Source organism: Besnoitia besnoiti, chromosome VII, assembly GCF_002563875.1.
Source record: "Besnoitia besnoiti strain Bb-Ger1 chromosome VII, whole genome shotgun sequence".
In the NCBI taxonomy this organism is placed as follows: domain Eukaryota; phylum Apicomplexa; class Conoidasida; order Eucoccidiorida; family Sarcocystidae; genus Besnoitia; species Besnoitia besnoiti.
Genome location: NC_042362.1, coordinates 646927 through 664132, shown reverse-complemented (window position 1 = coordinate 664132; position 17206 = coordinate 646927). Strand labels below are relative to the sequence as shown.

At 60.0% G+C, this 17206-nt stretch overlaps 3 protein-coding genes across 3 annotated transcripts; 1 reads left to right on the top strand and 2 right to left on the bottom strand.

Annotated features, from left to right (window-relative positions):
* Positions 1-1022: 1022 nt before the first annotated feature.
* On the bottom strand, positions 1023-4553 carry BESB_076870 (uncharacterized protein; the record flags this gene model as incomplete). Its single annotated transcript, XM_029366048.1, has 1 exon — positions 1023-4553. One exon carries the CDS (start codon positions 4551-4553, stop codon positions 1023-1025), a length of 3531 nt encoding a protein of 1176 aa, XP_029217479.1.
* Positions 4554-7055: 2502 nt separating this feature from the next.
* On the top strand, positions 7056-10660 carry BESB_076860 (actin-like protein ALP 5; the record flags this gene model as incomplete). Its single annotated transcript, XM_029366047.1, has 5 exons — positions 7056-7973; positions 8619-8771; positions 9261-9456; positions 9847-10019; positions 10475-10660. The coding sequence occupies 5 exons, from the start codon at positions 7056-7058 to the stop codon at positions 10658-10660; spliced, it is 1626 nt and encodes a 541-aa protein (XP_029217478.1).
* Positions 10661-12925: 2265 nt separating this feature from the next.
* On the bottom strand, positions 12926-14271 carry BESB_076850 (Sodium:neurotransmitter symporter family protein; the record flags this gene model as incomplete). The annotated part of the gene is made up of 2 exons (XM_029366046.1): positions 12926-13900; positions 14176-14271. 2 exons carry the CDS (start codon positions 14269-14271, stop codon positions 12926-12928), a joined length of 1071 nt encoding a protein of 356 aa, XP_029217477.1.
* Positions 14272-17206: the final 2935 nt, after the last annotated feature.

Below are 17206 nucleotides of genomic sequence, written 5' to 3'. Positions count from 1 at the left end.
CTTCCGTCGCGTGGCTCTCGAAACTTCTCACGTGTAATTGCATTCACGGTCGACGCATATAAAACATTCGAAAGAAGGCACCGCGAAGGGGTGCTCAGAGTCCAAATCCTAAATCCAATCACCGGGAAGAAGACGTATGGTCACAGAGTGCGCCGAAACGATACGAAAACGACAGAACGCGGGGGATGCGTTTGAGATCAAAAGATATCGCTCCCGCCTTCATTAAAGATAATATCACGGTGACCCGTTTGCGGAAAGAAGGGCTACGCCGCATCAGCTGTTCCCCGCCTCCGCGTTCGACAGCTCTCTATCTGTTCTACTAAAGCGAATCGTGCTGTTCAAACAGGCTAAAGAAAGTGTAAAGCTAAGAAAAACGGCCCGCCTGACCATTCACGCACGTTTACCCTGCTGAAGATACCTCGAAAAAATCCACGTGAGCCACCTTCCCGCAGACTCGCGGTGGCGGAAAAGGCGAAACGACTCACTGCATCAGATATACCACCTTCCAAGAGCGTGCGGAAACGTTTGTTCTCAGTCCGCTCGCGATTGCTTTGTATCTTACAAGGTCGTGATGCAGGGCTCGTACATCGCGACGTGACAGTTCTCGGGGGGGGGGGGGGCGGGGGCATTCTGCGATTGCCGTTTTGCCTGAGTGACATCTCTCTATGTTTTCGACTTCTCTGTCTACTCTCCTTCCGTCCGCTTCGCTCGATCTCTGCTGGAGCCCCGCCCCCCCCCCTCCACACGCGCGCATGCGCCGCGGCACCAGACGGCCTCGTCTCGTTTTTTTCGTTGAAACCTCGCGCCCATGAAGGCCGCGCGCCCCTCTGGTCCGGTCTCGTATGCGTGCTGCCGGCCACGAAGGCACAGCGAGGAACCCTGTCACCGCCTCGAGACAAACGCATCCCCCCCGGAAGGTGAATCACTGTAGACAGCAATCTCTACCGAAGCTAATCTCGGTCGCGCGGGCATCGTCTCCGTGCACAAGAAGACCGGGAGAGTCCTCGGCGGCTACGCGAGCTTCATCGACCGAAGCGGAGGTCTCGAGACAAAAAATCATCCAGACAAGCGCGGAAATCTCTCTGAATCTTCCTTGCCAGCGTAGTCTCCAGCCTCAGATACGCCATCTCTGCCTCTTTGGTTTGCTCGCCTTCCGTCTCTGCGCTCCGCGCGCTCGCCCCGCCCCAGTCCGAGCGAGCGAGCACGTCGCGCTGAGCCTCGCGACAAAAATCAGACGCGGCTCCTGCGCTGCCGCCTCCACCTTCTCTATCCTCGGTATTTGGTGCGCACGAGGAGCCGCGGACGAAATGCCGCCGCCGGCTGTCTTCCGAGGCGAGTGAAGGCGAGCTGGAGGGTTGAGAAGGGCTCTGCCTCGCGAGGGGCTGCGTCGCATTTTCGCAGAAATACGGAGCACCCGCCCCCACCTGCGGCCAGCACAGCTCGGCGTCCGCCAAGACAATCGGGGGCACGCCGCAGAGCCCAAAGGGCGGCAGGTAGTCGAATGGAGCCAAGAGAGACACCAGTCTCCGCGCCAGAGCCCGCAGCAGGAGCCGAGCCAGCTGGCCTACCGATGGCGAAGCACGCGCGCGACGCCACGACGCAGACGAAGGCGGAGCGCGGAGATTCTTCTCAAAAGCGCCGACAGAAGCTCTAAAGCTTTCTGTTTCTGGGGGAGAAGCTTCTGGTGCGCACGCTCCTCCCGCCGAGGAGGCGCGAAGTCTCGGTCGGGCTGTGTGCGGCTGACACAGGCGGGAGCCGCTCTCGAGCTCTCGCAGAGGAGACTGCACTTCTCCGCGGCTACCGTCTTCTCCTTCTGCTTTCCTCCGGGCCTCCAGCCTCGCGGCTTCGCGTCTGCAGAAGACTCGCCTCAACCACAGGAAAAAACGAGAGACCTGCTGAGGAAGCGCCGCGAGGAGCACGCGGAAGGCTGGACTCTTGACATACGCCATCCACGCAGGGAGAAAAAACCGGCGTAGAGAGTGACTTCTGTCAAACAGATTTCGCTTCTCTGCGGCCGCGCCGCTCTCCCCTCCCTGGCCCTCTGCGGAGCGCGCCGCTGGTGCATGGAGATTCAGAAAGGCATTCGAAACTTGGCAGCGGCTGAGTCTTTCGCACCCCGCGACGCGCGTCCACCTGGCCGCAGCGGCCTCTGCGAAGGCGCAGAGAAGATCCTGCGCCGACGGCCTCAGGAGAAACACGCAGAGAGGCGGCGGAAAGATAGGCCCTCCACAAGCGAGGTGTCTGTACAGCTCAGGCTGCTGGATCACGGCTTTTGAGGGAAGGCGATACGTCGGTTCAGTTGTCGGCGCGTGCCTTTTTGGAGCTCCACCCGAGACGTCCCGGTCACGCGCTGGCAAGCGGTCATCTCCACTTCGCACATTTTGAGGACGAAACAAAGCGGCCTCGACGGCCTCGCTCCTCGCCTTCCGGGTCTTCTTCCTGACGTGTATACGCGAGTGCGCCAAGCTCTCGGCTTCCCTTTCCGCACAAAAAGAAGCACCCCCGTAGCTGCGACGGCGAGAAGCCGGGCAAGGAGAGGAATCCGAAAGAGGCGCAGACGCAGCGCAGAGGGAAGACAGATTGCATGATGCAGCGGATGCGCTGCGCTCGACTGCCTCGTCAGCCCGGGCGCAGGGGCCCGCTGAGACCCTTTCGAGGGCGACAGGCGGTATTGCAACAACTCCCGTAGAGGCCTGCGAGGAGACAGATCCTCGCGCGGAGGCCTGTGGCTCGACTCGACGCAGCAAATCTTCATGGGCGCAGCAGCCGCAAAGAATGCGAACAAACATTTCCTGCACTCTTCCCCTGCCTCTGTCGCCAGGCACAGCCTCCTCTTGCGTCTCACCTGCGTCGGCATCCTCGCGGGCGTAGCGCCTCGAAAGCAGCAGGGTCAGGGGCACGTGACAGGCCGCCGGCGCGCCCGAGACGGCGCTCTCCGAATATAAGCCGATGGCCTCTTGCGGGTCGGCTGGGCCTACGCGCCACGTGGCGCAGGCTGCCCCCCCCTCTTGGGGGTGTTTCGCATCGCACTCTGCCGCGAGGCGTGGAGACAAGGAGACACCAGAGGTTGGGTGCGCAGCAGAGGCGCGAGGAAGCCAAGGGTATGATGCCGCAGGCGATAAAGAAGAGAACGACGAGGGCGCCGGCGACAGCCGCGCAGAGGACGGAGCCACGGTTGAGTCCGATGACGGCGAAGAGGCCGAGCGCCCGGATTTACAATCGTGTCCCTCGCAGCTCCCCGCGGCGGCGCGGCAGGGCGAAGGAGAGAAAGACCTTCTTCTACTTCGGATGCGCCCTCCGAACGCGTGCGCCGCGTGGCCGCCTCCGCCTCTCTCTCGGGCTCTCCGGCGCGGAGAGGAGCAGCGGCAGGCCTCGACAGGCGCTGCCTCTGAGGTCGACGCCGAAACGCAGCCAGGCGAGGCGGAACTCAACGGAGACGGGGCTGAAGACTCGGCGCCCGAGAGGGAGAGGCGAGGCGAAAAAGAAGACTGAGCAGCGAAAGAGGGTTCAGGCGGAGACGAAGAGGAAGAACGCGGAAGCGAGGACGACGCGCCAGACGCGCTTTGAGCGGGAAGAGGTGCCAGACGCCATCGTTTGTCTGCAGCTAAAAGACAGAGGAGACGCGAAAGGATCGGCTCACGCAAGCAGATCCCTGCAGCATCGAAGAGAGAAAGGAAGTGCACGCCGCTCTCGAAGGCGCTGACCACTGAGGGGAGAAGGAGCTCCTCCGCAGGTCCTTCCCCTGTTTCCTCTTGGCTCAGTGAGCGTGAAGATAGAAAAAAAGAAGCGAACGAAGACGAACGGGAACAAGAAGGATTTGGAGTCGAAGCGGAGGTTGAGGCAAACGTGGAAGGCGGAGACGCCGCGGCGTGCGGCGAGGAGGCAGACGCAAAGCGGCGTTGCCTCGCGCGCAAGAGAGAAGACGGCGGCGCAGCGGAGGAGCCGCAGGCAGAGCAGTGACACGACGGAGGCGCTTCTGTGGCGGACAAGGAATCTGCGGAATCGCAATCAAAAAACGAAGAGAAAAGGGGGCTGAGAGGTGACGCAGAGATGCATCTGCCTCTACAGAGCAGAAGAAGCTCGTCGCTCCGCAGGACTACAAAAACGTGCAAACTGTCGAGTCGAGCCTGTCTCGCGCCTTCTTGCTTCGTTTCTGTCTCTGTTGTCTCTAGTTTTTCTTCTTCCCCTCTCCTTCGTCCTCCACGATAGGAGAAGGAAGACAGCGACCGGCTCGCCGCGCGGCAGAGTCCAGTCGAGAGGCAACCAAGGTGCGGGGGGCAGCCTCGCAGGCGCTCTCTGCATTTCCGCTCCAGTGTGTGGAGGCCCAGGCAAAGCGAAAGAGGAGCAAGAAGCAGCAGATGAAGGACGATAAGAACGAGGCTCGGGAGCGAACGCCACCATACGGCCCCGCCTGTCGAGGTTTCCGCGCCCTCTGCAGAGCTGTAGAGACACTGAGGAGGGAAAGGAAGGCGAGACGGGCCCCTTTCAATCTGTCGCCGCGTCGCGCGGTCGGCGCCTCTCTCCTCCGGCAGACGGCTAGAGACGGGCGGCATGTTCCTGCGAGCCCGCGGCCCACGGGTTGGCCGCCACATCACCGGGACCCGTGTTCACGATAAATGCGAAAAAAGGGCATAAATACTTGAAAATCCGAATTTGTTTTAAACCTTGGCTCACCTCCACCACTGGAGAGAGACAAGGCATCGAAATTGTTCGCGAGCGTGAGACTCGAGGCAGAGAGGAAAAGAATCACCGCACAAGACTTGTATGCGCCTCGCCCGCCCTGTTTCACCAAGAAAGAGATATGCGCGACCAGCGGAGAGGCCTCAGCGTATCAACTCGAGAGCAGTTCGGCGCCAAACGGCGCAGGGCCAGCAAGGCTGCTCACGGAGCGCTGGAGGCTTTCTGACCAACTCTGCGAGGGAAAGCATTTACATTCGAAAAAAGGGAAAAAATGGTTTCGAGCGGCTACCGATTGGGGCAAACCTCGATGGCCTACACGAACTGGGTTTTACAAGGTCTCCTCCCTGCGTCTCTCAACTGCAAGTCAGCGGAGGAAGAAACGCGGCTCCCGATGTGCGGCGGCAGAGAAGAGGAGGCGTCAAGAAAAATCGACGCGACCCACACGGAAGCGACAAAAAAAACCACCAAAATTCAAGCTGGCAGGAAAGGCAGCCGAGAGAAGTATCAAGAAAAAAAGCGAGAAGCCAGGATCAAAAAAGAGGAAGACCAAGGGCAGACGGCGCGAATGGAGTGAAGACAGACGGGACGCGAACGAAGAGACGAGCGAAGGGTCATCCGCGTGTCATCGGTATCAGATTTCCAATAAAAACAAGTTTCCTCCCTATAGCTGGCTGCTCTCGCAGTCAATGACGCCACAAGGCTGCCAAGAAACCCTGTGAATGTCCTTCAAAAAGCTGCATATCTTCACGAGGCGCCAGTAAATATGTACAGAAGGACGACGTCGATACGCGACTGTACACTGGCCTACAGGTGAAGAATACAAACATCGTCAGGCGTCCTGCCCTTCTCTTCCTTCTCAGAGAGATTTCGCGCCCACTACTGCTCGCAAAACTTCGAAGAGAGAAAAAAAAAGAGAAAAAAGATTGCAAAGTGCGAGGCCGGAGAACAGCGAATATCGCATGTTGCAAGACACCAGAGAGGCTGCATGCGTTCCCGATGTGTGTAGTTACAAGGGATGCATGCGCGGAAACGAACGCTATCTGCCTTGTTTTCGATTTCTCCTCAAACGATGAAGCCCCTACGACGCTCACTGTCTCTTTTCTCACGAATCTCAACGGATCTATGTGCTGTGCATTCTTCTTCTCCCGACTCTGCTCTCACTCTTCACTGTCGCCTGCGCTGCCGCGACAGTCCCCGTAATCAAGCGCATCGGCTGTCTCCTCTGTGCGTAACGCTTCGCTCTTTCCTTGTCTTCTTCTCGTCTTCGTCTCGTATTCGTTTTATTCTCTTATCTAGCTTCTGTCAGTTTCCTTCGCGCCTCCTCGCCTGTCCGTTCCTTCGTCTCTCCTTTGCGGACGGCTGCAAGGCCCGACGAGTGTCTGTCCCTGAACACTTCACATATTTTTTGTTCTTCTCTGCCCCGCGTTTTCTTTTCTCAAAACCTCCCTCCATCTTTTTTTTTGCTAAATTGTCCTTCTCCTCACAAGGGTTTCCTGCCTTGTGGCTGTTTTCACCCGTCGTTGGCGTTCTCTGGGGGCCGCGCACTCTAGAGTTTTTCTCTCGCTCTTCGCTCAGTCTCGCGTGGAGCCAGGGCAGTACGTACGGAGTCGGGGGAAAGCGAAAAATGCAGGCGTACGGACAGCCGCGGCCTCGGCCTGAGTTTCGCTGCTTTCAACAGACTCTGAGTCACTCTCTCTTGCGCCTGGGCAGTCGTTTTTGAAGGAGGCGCGGCGACTCTCTCTTCTCGAAATTTATCTCGTGGAGTTCTCGCGGCGGAGACTCCCTCGGTGCGCTGCCGCGGTCGTTCACCAGAGCAGCGGGTCGTTTCAGCGACGAGCGGGAAAAGAAGAGATAGACAGATAACTCTTTTACGTTTTTTTACCGTGGGAGGTTGTAAAATGTGATTGGCTTCTTCACGCCTCTGGAGATCTGTGGCGGCTTCCGCACTCTGCAGATGCTCCTTTCTGGTTTCGTTTCACCTCGTTCGCTGCGTGTCTCTCCGTCCTCGCCCGCGGCGACTCTCTCCTGTCTCTTGTCGCCTGAGGGTACGCTGTGGCGCTTTGTCTTCCAGCGTCCCTGCATCGGCTTCTCGGGTTCCCGCCCGCCGCTTTTTTCTCTCTCACGTCTTTCTCTTCTGTCTCACGTCTCTCTCTGTTACTCTCTCTCGTTCGCTTGTCTTCTCCTGTCTCGCCGCCTTCTCTCGTCTTTCTGCGCTGCTGTCGGTGCAGCCCCCTCCCCCCCCGCACTCGTCCTCCTTTGCTGCCTACGTGTTCGGCTCGCCTTCGTGTCTCCGCGGCAGCCGCGTCTCCACCTGCGCCGGGCCTTGTATCCCTCCCTGTCTTTCCTCTCTCTGTCTTTCTCTTCTTCTTTCTACCATGATGGTCCCTCCGGCGGTAGTCTTGGATAACGGGACGGGCTGTTTGAAGGCGGGTTTCGCGGGCGAGTTTTTGCCGCGCCATTGTCTGAACACCTGTGTGGGTCAGGTCCGGGAGCGGCAGCACCAGGGCTTGCTACTCTACGGCGAGGATCTGCTGCTGTCCTCGAATTACTTTTGCCTGCGGCCTTCGCAGGCGGCAGCGACGATCTCGCCTCTCGTCTCGGATGTCGAGATGATGCGCGATTTGTGGGAAGTGCTTCTCACGCACAAACGCTACCTGAACTTCTCAGAGGCGTCCCTCGCAGACCAGGGCGTCATCGTCACGGAGCCCTTCCTTGCCCCGCCTGCGGTGCGACATGCGCTCAGCGAAGTCCTTTTTGAGGACTTCCGCTTCAGCCAAGTCCTCTTCCTCCCTGCGCAGCAGGCCGTCCCCTTCGCCTTCCTCAACGGGCCTCTCGAGGACGACGACGCCACCGAAGTCGGCGCCGACGGCCTCCCGGGTCTCGCGGGCTCGGTGGAGCCCAAGGCCTTCGCGCCCGACAGCGTGCGCCGGTACGGAGGCCTGCGAGCCCCCCCTCCGCCGGAGGGCGAGGGCGAGGGCGAGGGCGGCGACGTGCCCGACGCGGCGAAGGGGCGCAGCCGCAGGGGCGACAGAGAGGAAGAGAAGCGTCGCCGCAGCGCGCCTGCGTCGCTGGAGGCCTCGCAAGAGGCGCTTGTCTTCAGGGGCAAGCTCTGCGGGCTGGTCGTGGACGTCGGCTTCAGCGGCTCTATGGTAGTCCCCTACATGGATCTCCAGCCCGTCGAGCGCGCCGCGCTGCGGAGCTCCGTCGGCGGCAGTCTGCTCACCACGGTTTTGAAGAACCTCTGCGGGTTCCGCTCGCTCAACCTCGAGAGAAACGAACTCCTCGTTCAGCGAGTAGGCGAGAAGGCAAAAACGAGCACAGAGAGTGTCCGCAGGGGGCCGGGACACTCGAAAAAACGCTAGAAGCACCCCGAAGCGCGGTCCAACCGGCACCCAGGCGGCACTTGCACTCCACACATTCATACATTCTTATACATGAGCATTCATATATGTATATATGTACATATATATATGTTCGTATACATATGCGCATATATGTATATACTGACATACATGCGTACATACATATATACATACATACGTACCTACATACATACATATGTACATATGTACACACGTTCATACGATCGCACGGAGGAGAGAGAAAGAGGGAACAGCAGAGAGGCGCCGAAGGGAGAGGGCGCACAGAGGAGGCAGGCGGGTTTCACCTTGTCTGAGCTCTAAACGGATGTCCGCGTGCAGCCGCTTGCACCGGCGGCTGGGGCGGGAGCTAGAAAAGACTCGGCGCAAGGAGGCCGCCTCCTCGGCGCGTCTCGCGGCGTCGCAGCGTGAGCGACGAGCTTTCCACCCCTGCATGAAGTCGAGCTGCGGTGGGGGGGCGGCAGCAGGGTCCTCTCGCTGCGTGGCTCCTTTGCCTCGAGGACAAGAGGCGTGTTCACTGAGTTCAGCCGAGGCATTTCTCTTTCCGTGTATCTGCAGATGAAGGAGGCGTGCTGCTTCGTCTCGCAAGACTTCGACAAGCAGCTCAGCCGCGCGCAAAGCGAGGCACAGGCTGCCGGCGGACCGACCTGCGTGGAGAGCGCCCACCTCTTCAAGGAGTTCTTTTTGCCCGAGTACGGCTCGGGAGCGACGGTGAGGTCCACTGACTACACTTCGAGTCGCAAGGCTCGTCGCGCAGCATCGGTAGATTCAAGCTCGAACTGCAGATGCGCATCTGCAATCGGGGGAGGAAAGAGCTCAGCGCGGAGCGGCGGCCGTGCGAATCGAGAGAGGCCGCTGAGCGAATAAAAAGCGAGGCGCGACCCCCGCGGGAAAGGAGAGGTCCTCTGTTTGTGTGGAGCTACTAGGGGAGCCGCGGTCTCTCAAAGAGAAGGGGACCGTGCAACTATGCACGCACGTGGTTTATATACAGCGATCTACGCCTTGTCAAAGCTCTGCTTGCAGATGCAAGGGACCTGTCTTGTGCGAATGCAGCTTTTTATTTGCCTTTTGTTCTGGTATATCTGTATAAGTATGTCATCGGCTCTCACAGGCGTGTTTCGTCTTCTTCGGCGTCGCGCAGCTCCTCCCTTGCGCGATCATGCGCCAGGTCTGTCGCTTTGTCTTCTCTGCACTCCGCAGCGGGCGTCCATTCTCTCCTTCTTCAACTCTCCCGCCACTCCGCCAAACGCGCCTTCTGCCGGCGCGCCTCACGCTCGCGAGCCTGTAGCTGCTTCTCTGCCGGCCGCTGATGCGGCCCTCAACTCTGAAGAGCGACAGAGCGTGCGCCTCTGCACAGAGCGAATCTCAGTGCCTGAAGTCCTTTTCCATCCCCAGGGTGAGGCAGTCGCTCGCGCGCCCTTCGCGTCGTGCCTCGTGCGCTGCTGTGCGCCGGAGGCTGCAGCGCGGAGGAAAGAAATCCTGCTTCAAGTGCGCGAGACGCGCCCTTCTCTCAGTGGCGGGCTCGCAGGTCAAAGTCTTTTCACCTTCGCTGCCGCGGCCTCTTCCGCGGCCTCTTCCGTGGCCTGCCTCAGCCGGGGGGAGGAGCGTGGAGAACACGCAGAAAAAGGAAAGCCGCGAGGAGAATGAGAGCGTCGCGGCGCGTTGGCGGCTGTGAGGGCGCGGCATGCATGTGGAGACTGCTTTCTGCGTCTCCGCTTTGGTCTCTCCCTTGTCTGCGAGACGCGCGACTTGTTCGTTTCTCTCGTCTCTCTTTTCCTCTCTGCAGACGTGGGGAGCGCCGAGTGCGGCCTCGTGGAGCTCATTCAGCGTTCCATCGCGTTGCTGCCGCGGGAACTCCAGCCCTTTGCAGGCGACGAGATTCTGCTCGTCGGGGGCTCTTCGCAGTTCCCCGGCCTTCGCCAGAGACTCTGGCGCGAGCTCCGCGCCGCGCTGCCTCAGGTGAGCCACGCAAAAATCGCAGAAATACTTCGGGAGGAAATCGCGTGTCCGCGGAGAGGGTCCTCCGATCAAGCAGGACATCTGGCGTGCCCGCGTGTGCGTTGGAAGGCCTCGGTGCATGGAGGGAAAACTAACGTCGCAGGTGCTCCTGCGTCTGCCTCTGTGCCTCGCGTTAGCGCACCAGCCCCCTGCTTTCACGCACGAAGCGGAGTGCACTGGGCACGTATATCTATGTGTGTGGAGATAGAGCGACCCTCGTGCATGCATGTGTGGCTCTTTAGTCGCAGTCCCGGCAGTTAAGCTGACGAAGATGACGCAGATGGTGCGGCATCGGGATGGGGCTCGAGGTGTGTGCGGCTGCCTGGTTTGCGCCCCCGCACGCGGCGACCCGTTCGGTCATTCGGCAGCTGTGGTCACGAAGCCGGTTGGTTCGTTTGTTCGCGTGAGTTTTTCAGCATTGGCCTGTGAACATCTACACGGAGGCGGAGCCGCAATTTTCTGTCTGGCGCGGCGCCAGCTGCTCCTACGCTGACCGCGCGCTCTTCGACTACAACGCGGTCACCCGCCAGCAGTTCGAAGAAGTCGGCACACACCGAAGCCAGGGGGGCGCGCAGAACGCGGACTACGCAGCCTTCTACTGAGGCCTGCGAGGCTCTACCACGCGCGTCTTCAAAGTGCTACATGCATGTGCATATATATATATATATATATATATATATATGCACATGCGTGTAGCCCTGTGTTGCATGTGCATATACAAATAGTATGTATGTGTAAACGCATATATGTATATATATGTGTGTGTATATATTTATATATGTATAGTTATATAATATATGGACCTATGTGGATGCGCGTAACTGCGGTGAGGGGAGTGGAGAGCCGGCGGGATGCAAAGACCAAGGCTCGAGTTTAGGGTTTAGGGTTGAATACCGAATACCCGCCAGTTCCGCCGCGCCCGCGAGTTCGTGTCGTCTGAAGGGAGTTTTTCCATATGGTCTCGCGGAGAGAGTGTGCACATTCTTCGATGACCAAGGCGACGAAAGCGAGCCCCGTGCGCAGCGAAAGGGCGGGGGGGGTGAGGTCTGCCGAATGCAGTTGTTTCAGCAATGCGGCGCTCGGCGGAGAGAAGCGGAGCCGATCTAAGCGGAGACGATCTAAGCGGAGACGATCTCTGAGTGCGATAACGGGTGATGATGTGCACATCAATGGGGAGTGGAGACCTGCGCCGCGTCGGGCGGCTTCGAGAGCTCGCGATATCTCTTCAATTTTGGTTCGTCCGTCGCGGCTCCGTGATGCGGCCGGTCGTGGCTGGTGGCGGTTCGCGCTTGTTTCGAGGTTCGCAGTCTCTCCGCTCTCTTGGTATAAGTCGCGGGTGGGAAAGGCTTCTCTGATTTTTTGCCGCGGATGATGTTACGAGGCAGCCCAAAAGCCCCCGCCCCCGCACAAGTCTCGTCGCTTTTATCGATTGCATGCGCCTTCCTCTCCCTGCGCAAGCGCGCGTGGAGACCACCGCGTGCGAACTTCGGGAGAGACTCAGAGCAACCGGGTGCGACGCTTGGGTCGATCGAGATGAACGCGGACCGCAGTTAGTCTTTGCAGAGGATAAAGATAGATCTAAAGAGAAGCACGTAGAAGCTCGCGGTAGAAAGGTGGAAACCCCTTGAGAGGCCTGGGCGAAATTCACGTCCCGAAGCAGGTAGCAACGCCCTTGTAGGTATCTTCCACGGTGGGTTCTGCGCGGGTGTCTGACATCAGGAAAGTTCAAAAGGGATTTCCGCTAGGAGGCGCGTCCCCCCGGGCTAAACGAGACGAATGGACTGGTTCAGTGAGCACGAGCCTGTAGATGACCTGAAGAGGGGCGGTGAGGGATTCCTCGCTGCGTTTCAAGGAGTCACAAGTCAGAATTAGGTGTAACACTCCGTTAGACTTGGTCGTTCCGAGCGCGCTCAAAACTTCAATTCCACGCCGTGAGCCGTAAGGACTGTCAGAGTGGCCACGTGTCATTCCAAAGAGCCACAGAGAGCCTGGCTGGGCGATAGCCGACTCTCAAGAAAAGCAGCGAAGGCTTCACCTACGGTATGCACGTGTGTGCGTCTTGCACAGAGAACCGCTGAACGTCTGCTTCCCCGACACAGCCTCTGGCACCGCGGAAAAGGGCGTCTGGAGAGTTTGTCGCATGGGTCCCGTGTGCGTCACGCGACGCAGATCCTCACATCGTAAAAAGTACCGGGTGTGTGTACAGCTTTGGCGGCAAGCGCTCCTCCAGGAATAAGAACGGGTCTCAGGGTTGGCTGGATCTTTATGCGCAAGGGCCCCTGCGGCGAAACTTTGGAAGCCACGGAGTCGACACGTACGGGGGCGTGGCCCCCAGTGCCCGTGGCCTCCTTTATATGCGCATGGTGTAGGTCTTACTTCCCGCAGCACAAGTCCCGTTGTCAGGTCTCGAGAGGCGGCATTGAAAAAGGGCTTCGCGCCTGGAAGACGTGATCCGGCGCAGGGCGTGTCGTTTCATAAGCTGCTGGACTGCAAACCTCCGAGGTGAAGTTCCTCAGCGCAGCGACAGAACGGCCCTCGCCCCCTCGAGTGCAGCGCTCGCCCTCATCCCCCCCCTAGCCACCAGCAGAAGGACCTCGCGGCTAGCCTGCTGCTCGGAAAAGAGGATTCCTGTCTGCGAGACGAAGAGAGGCTGCGTCGTGCAGTCTGTGTACGGCGTGTGGAGTGCCTTCTAGCTCCACGTTAGCGTGCAGCGCCCCGCTCTCTTTCGCATGGCAGTGCGACCTCTTGCCTCTGCGAACACGTTGTAGCGGTGTGTCGTTACACATCTCGAAAACGCCAAGTCAGAATACAGAGCTCTCTGGATGTAGACCGTCCGTCCATTCCCGCCGCTGCCGCACGGCTCGCCCCTAATCACTATCGGATTGTAGACCCTCAGGAGAGCCCGATGGAGACCAAAGTGCCCCCGGCGACGGCGGCAGCACGGGTTCCCCTTTGCGCCAAGAGACCCACGGCGAGCCCCAGACCTTGCGACAAGGTTCGCCGAATTCGGGCGAGTCACCTCTCTCCTGCGACCGTTTCCGCTTGAGGGGCCCCCCTGTCTGCGGGACGTACCCGCCACTGACCTGCAAGACTGGGGTGAAAAGGAAGGGTGGATTCGGCGGTGGGGAGCCCGGCAGAGGTGGGGACCGGACGACCCCCGCAGGGGGGATTCGGGGGCTAGCTGGGCTGGGCGGCCGAGCGCTCGCCGGCGTCGTTTTCGAAGGCGGGGATGAGCCCCGTGCAGACCAAGAGGGGCTCAAGGGACTTCCCACAATCGGCGATAGGACTGGGAGGTGTGCTCGTGTGCGCAGCCTCGAGAAGCCATGCACGCCTTCTGTGTAGTACAGAGGCGGGGCTCGCGGAGCGTCGAGGGGGGGGGGCGGGAACGAGTCAGGCCCGCGGTGCCGCTTGGCTGTGGCCGGCAGGGCCGACGCAGCCTCCTCTCGACTCCTGCGTTCGCCTTTCCTGCAAAGCGGAGGAGAGGGCGACGACGCTACGCGCCTGGAATGCCTGCCTTGTCGTGTATGACTCCTTGACTCGCACTGTGTAGGGCGAACAGGTTGGAAACCCACGGAGGCGTCTGTCGCTGCTAAACGAGATCGTGCAAGCCAAACTCCGGTCGCCGACTGTGTGTCTCCGTCGCTTCGAATGTCCCCGCGACCACGGCTCCCCTCTGGAACGGCCGCAAAGGGCCCCGGCTGCGTCGAATCTGCTGCCGTCCACTGGCGCGCCAATGGGCGCTTGATGTCACTACGTGCCTCATCTGTGAAACCACAAGGCGATCCTCCAACAGGTGTGGTGGTCAGTGGCTGGCCCCGGTCCCTGCCCCACGCGCGGCTGATCTGACGGCACAGCTCTCGCAGCTCCTCGTCCGAGCTCACGTCTGAATCTTCCGCGTGTGCGAGTCGTCGTACAGCTGGGGCTGCCTGTATGGCGACGTCGGTCAAAGGCCAGCTGCTGCCTCGCCTGATCAAACGCCTCGAGTCGCAGCGGCGCCCGAGGGCGAAAACGGCGGAGGCAAGGAACAACACTTTCAAAAAGGATTGTGTGCTCGCACAAGAGGAAGCGAGCCACTGCGTGGTCCTCCACCTCTCGGCCGCTTCACGCCACGACTCACTCGCAAATACTGGCACGGGACGCCCAGCACTCCGGTCGCCACGAACGCCACTTGCCTCACCTGCGCGAGGGTGTCGGCCGCTAGGGAGGTCATCATCTTGCGAGGAATCTGAGGAAGTATCCCCACGAATCGACACTCGCGATGCGGGAGGCGACAGCTCTACCACGTTAGCGCCCTCAAATTTTGATCTCTGTTTTCGCTGCTGCGCGGAGAGCGCGTCAGGGGCTCTCTCCTGATGTATCATCGGGTGCCTTCACCCTGGCAGCGAGCCCTAAAGCTAGCCGAACTACGCACACAAGCTGTGGACACACACAGAGAACTGCTGCGCTTCCTCTTGATCGCGAAACGGCGCGCTAGATTGCCTATTTCACGACACTCGCCCGTGAACACCCGCCTGCCAAAAATCGAATCCCCGTGGGTTGAGCGCTTCTAGTCGCTGACCGACCGTTTTCCTCGTGCTCCTGCATTGTCCGCGAGTTCGCAAAATAGTGAGGCACAGACTGTGACGGTGCCCCTCTCCGCGCGTAGGTCAAAAGACGCCGGGGGCCCCCGACTACAAGCACTCCCCTAGACAGAGAGCGCGTCGGATTTAGGCGCGCCGTGAGGTTGTTCCCATGCGATGATGTTTATCGTCTGCAAACATGCGCGTCCGCACACTTCCGAGTTATCAGCACAGTTCGAAAGTGGCAAGCCGGGCTCAGAGAAACCGTCACGCACAATGGGCGGCGCGCCTCAGCTGTGCGCGCACAGACTTCTCTTTCTGAGGAGCTGTGTGCCTTCCAGTCTCACGCAAGGGTATTTCCTCATTGGCAGCTAACGCATATCTATCCCGCGTCCCGCGCCGCTCCGCTTTCGCAGCTAAGCGAGGATGTGTTCGTACGCGAAGGGGGGAGGGAGGAGCAGGTTTCGAAGCACTACATCTGTATAGAGGGAATGGAACTGCACGCCAGTTTGCTGAATGAGTCGCGATGCGGGCGGAGCGCCTAATCTCGCAGCTGCGCCCACCTCTCACACGGCATTTGCCGCAGCCAGTACTCTACTCTGTGGCACGGCGTTGCGTGTATCGAACCACGCTGAGAAACCGGCAGGATAGCATCTCTGGAAGGGACGCACAACCAACGCCGCGGCTCCTGGAGGGTCGTTCCCCTGTTTGAGTCACGTGCAACCATAAACGAAGCAAAATATCAATCGCGGCAGTGCCGCCGTCGCGAGGCCGGCAAAAGGCCAGGTTTCTCTTTTGACCAGTGACGCGGGACCCGCCGGCTTCTCGCTGAATTCACGCCCACGTCGCGGATTCGGCATCCCTCGCCAGCCTCCCGGCCTCTGTCTTCCGCTCCTGCCACACGGGTGAGCTCGCGGGCCTGCTACCGTGACAAACATGTCTTCTGGGGCGTACCGCACCACTCCAGCCTGTTTTTGCTGTTTAACACATATGCTGCGAACTACCCGGCGTCGCAGATGTCCCGGTGTACAGAGACGAGAGAAAACGTTACATGAATGCGACTGCGGCGTGCTGAGCGGGAAGAGCGGGAGGAGGGACTCTCGAGCTGGTGCGAAATGTGTCGACAGCATGTTAACCGACGGGGGGCAGCAGCCAAAGGCGTCGCCGCCGCGGCCGAATTCTCAACACAGCATTCCCTCGCCCTGTGAGACGCGGATACGTCTGCTGACGGCAGTGCATCGGCTGAGGGCACACGCGACTGATGTGCAGCGGCTTGTGTAAGGCCGGCCGGCAAAGGCCGCAGGGCAAGGGGCTCATGAGTAGAGGGGGGTCGTCCGCTGCTTCCGTTGAAGAACGGTAACGGCAAGAAAGATGGCAGTTTGGATCGTGCACGAATTTGTAGACGTAGAGCCGGCAATGGGCTCGAGTGAACGCTCCAGTTCGATGTGCATGGCGGTTCCAACCGCTTCTCTTCGTGCAGCGAGAGACCATAACAGTTCGATGGCCCGATGCGCCGGCGCCGACGAACAGGGGCTCGCCACGAGAGGAAAAAAGAAATCACAGTTTCGCTCCCGGCTAATTTCACAAACGCAAATCTTGGCATCCGGCGGCGTGAGTTGAAGACTGTCAGCTTTTGGATCGGGCTGGAGGTCTCACTTTCTGCCCAGCTTAGGGGCGTTTGCGCAGCACGCAACTTGCGACGGCGTCCGCGAGTGACTTCCTCGGGTCAGTTGCGTGTGACCGATTCCGTCCTCAGTGCCCTTGCGTTTCACTCCGAATCTCCCTGTCTCCTTCTGCGATTAGAACGCCCATTCCACGCGTTTTGTCTCCGTTCTTCCAGAAGCACTCACGCCGGTGGCTATGCACACGCGAGCAGAGTGCTGCGAGTGTGCTGTTGTCGCTTTGAGGGCTTCGCCCTAGTCGCCTTGCCGCCGTAGCACCGCCTTTTGTATAGCCAGCGCCAGTGTGCCTTGACGACTTTGCGTGGTAACGAGCGGAGAAGGAGCCAGGTCCTCGCGTACCAGTTGAAAGTGTTGGGTTTGCCTCGCAAGCCCTTGACCGCGAGCCACCGTCGACGTCCGCGGGGGCGCCGTGAGGGCCTCAGAGCGCAGACAGCTCCAGGAACGCTGCGTGGAAAGCTGCAGCCACCGGCTTTACTCGAGTTTTTTCGAGCTTCGACAGGGCTTGGGCAATTCTCGTGGGCGCGCAGGCCTTCCCTGCGCGCCCATCCCTCTCTCCAGTTCGGACTGACTGACACCTCGAGCTCTTCAACTTCTGTAAGCCGGGCTCTCGGCCGTTTTTGGGGTTCGCTGATCTACACAGCGATCAGCAGTCTTGCCTGTTGCATGCGCTGACGTTTCCCGCCTGCGGCGGCGTCTTCCGCCGGCCTTTTTCACTCTTTTTCCTGTCGGGACCTGCCGCCGCCTTCCGCGCCGTCGGCCTGGACCGGGTGGGCTGCCGTCGAGTCGCGCTTCAGCGCCCCTCTGACTGACCACAGCCTCACAACTTTTTTTTCTTCGCCTGCGGATCTCACGAGAGGCCAGACGCGGCGGCGCCGCTTCGGCGCGGCAGCTCCGCACCGGCTTCACG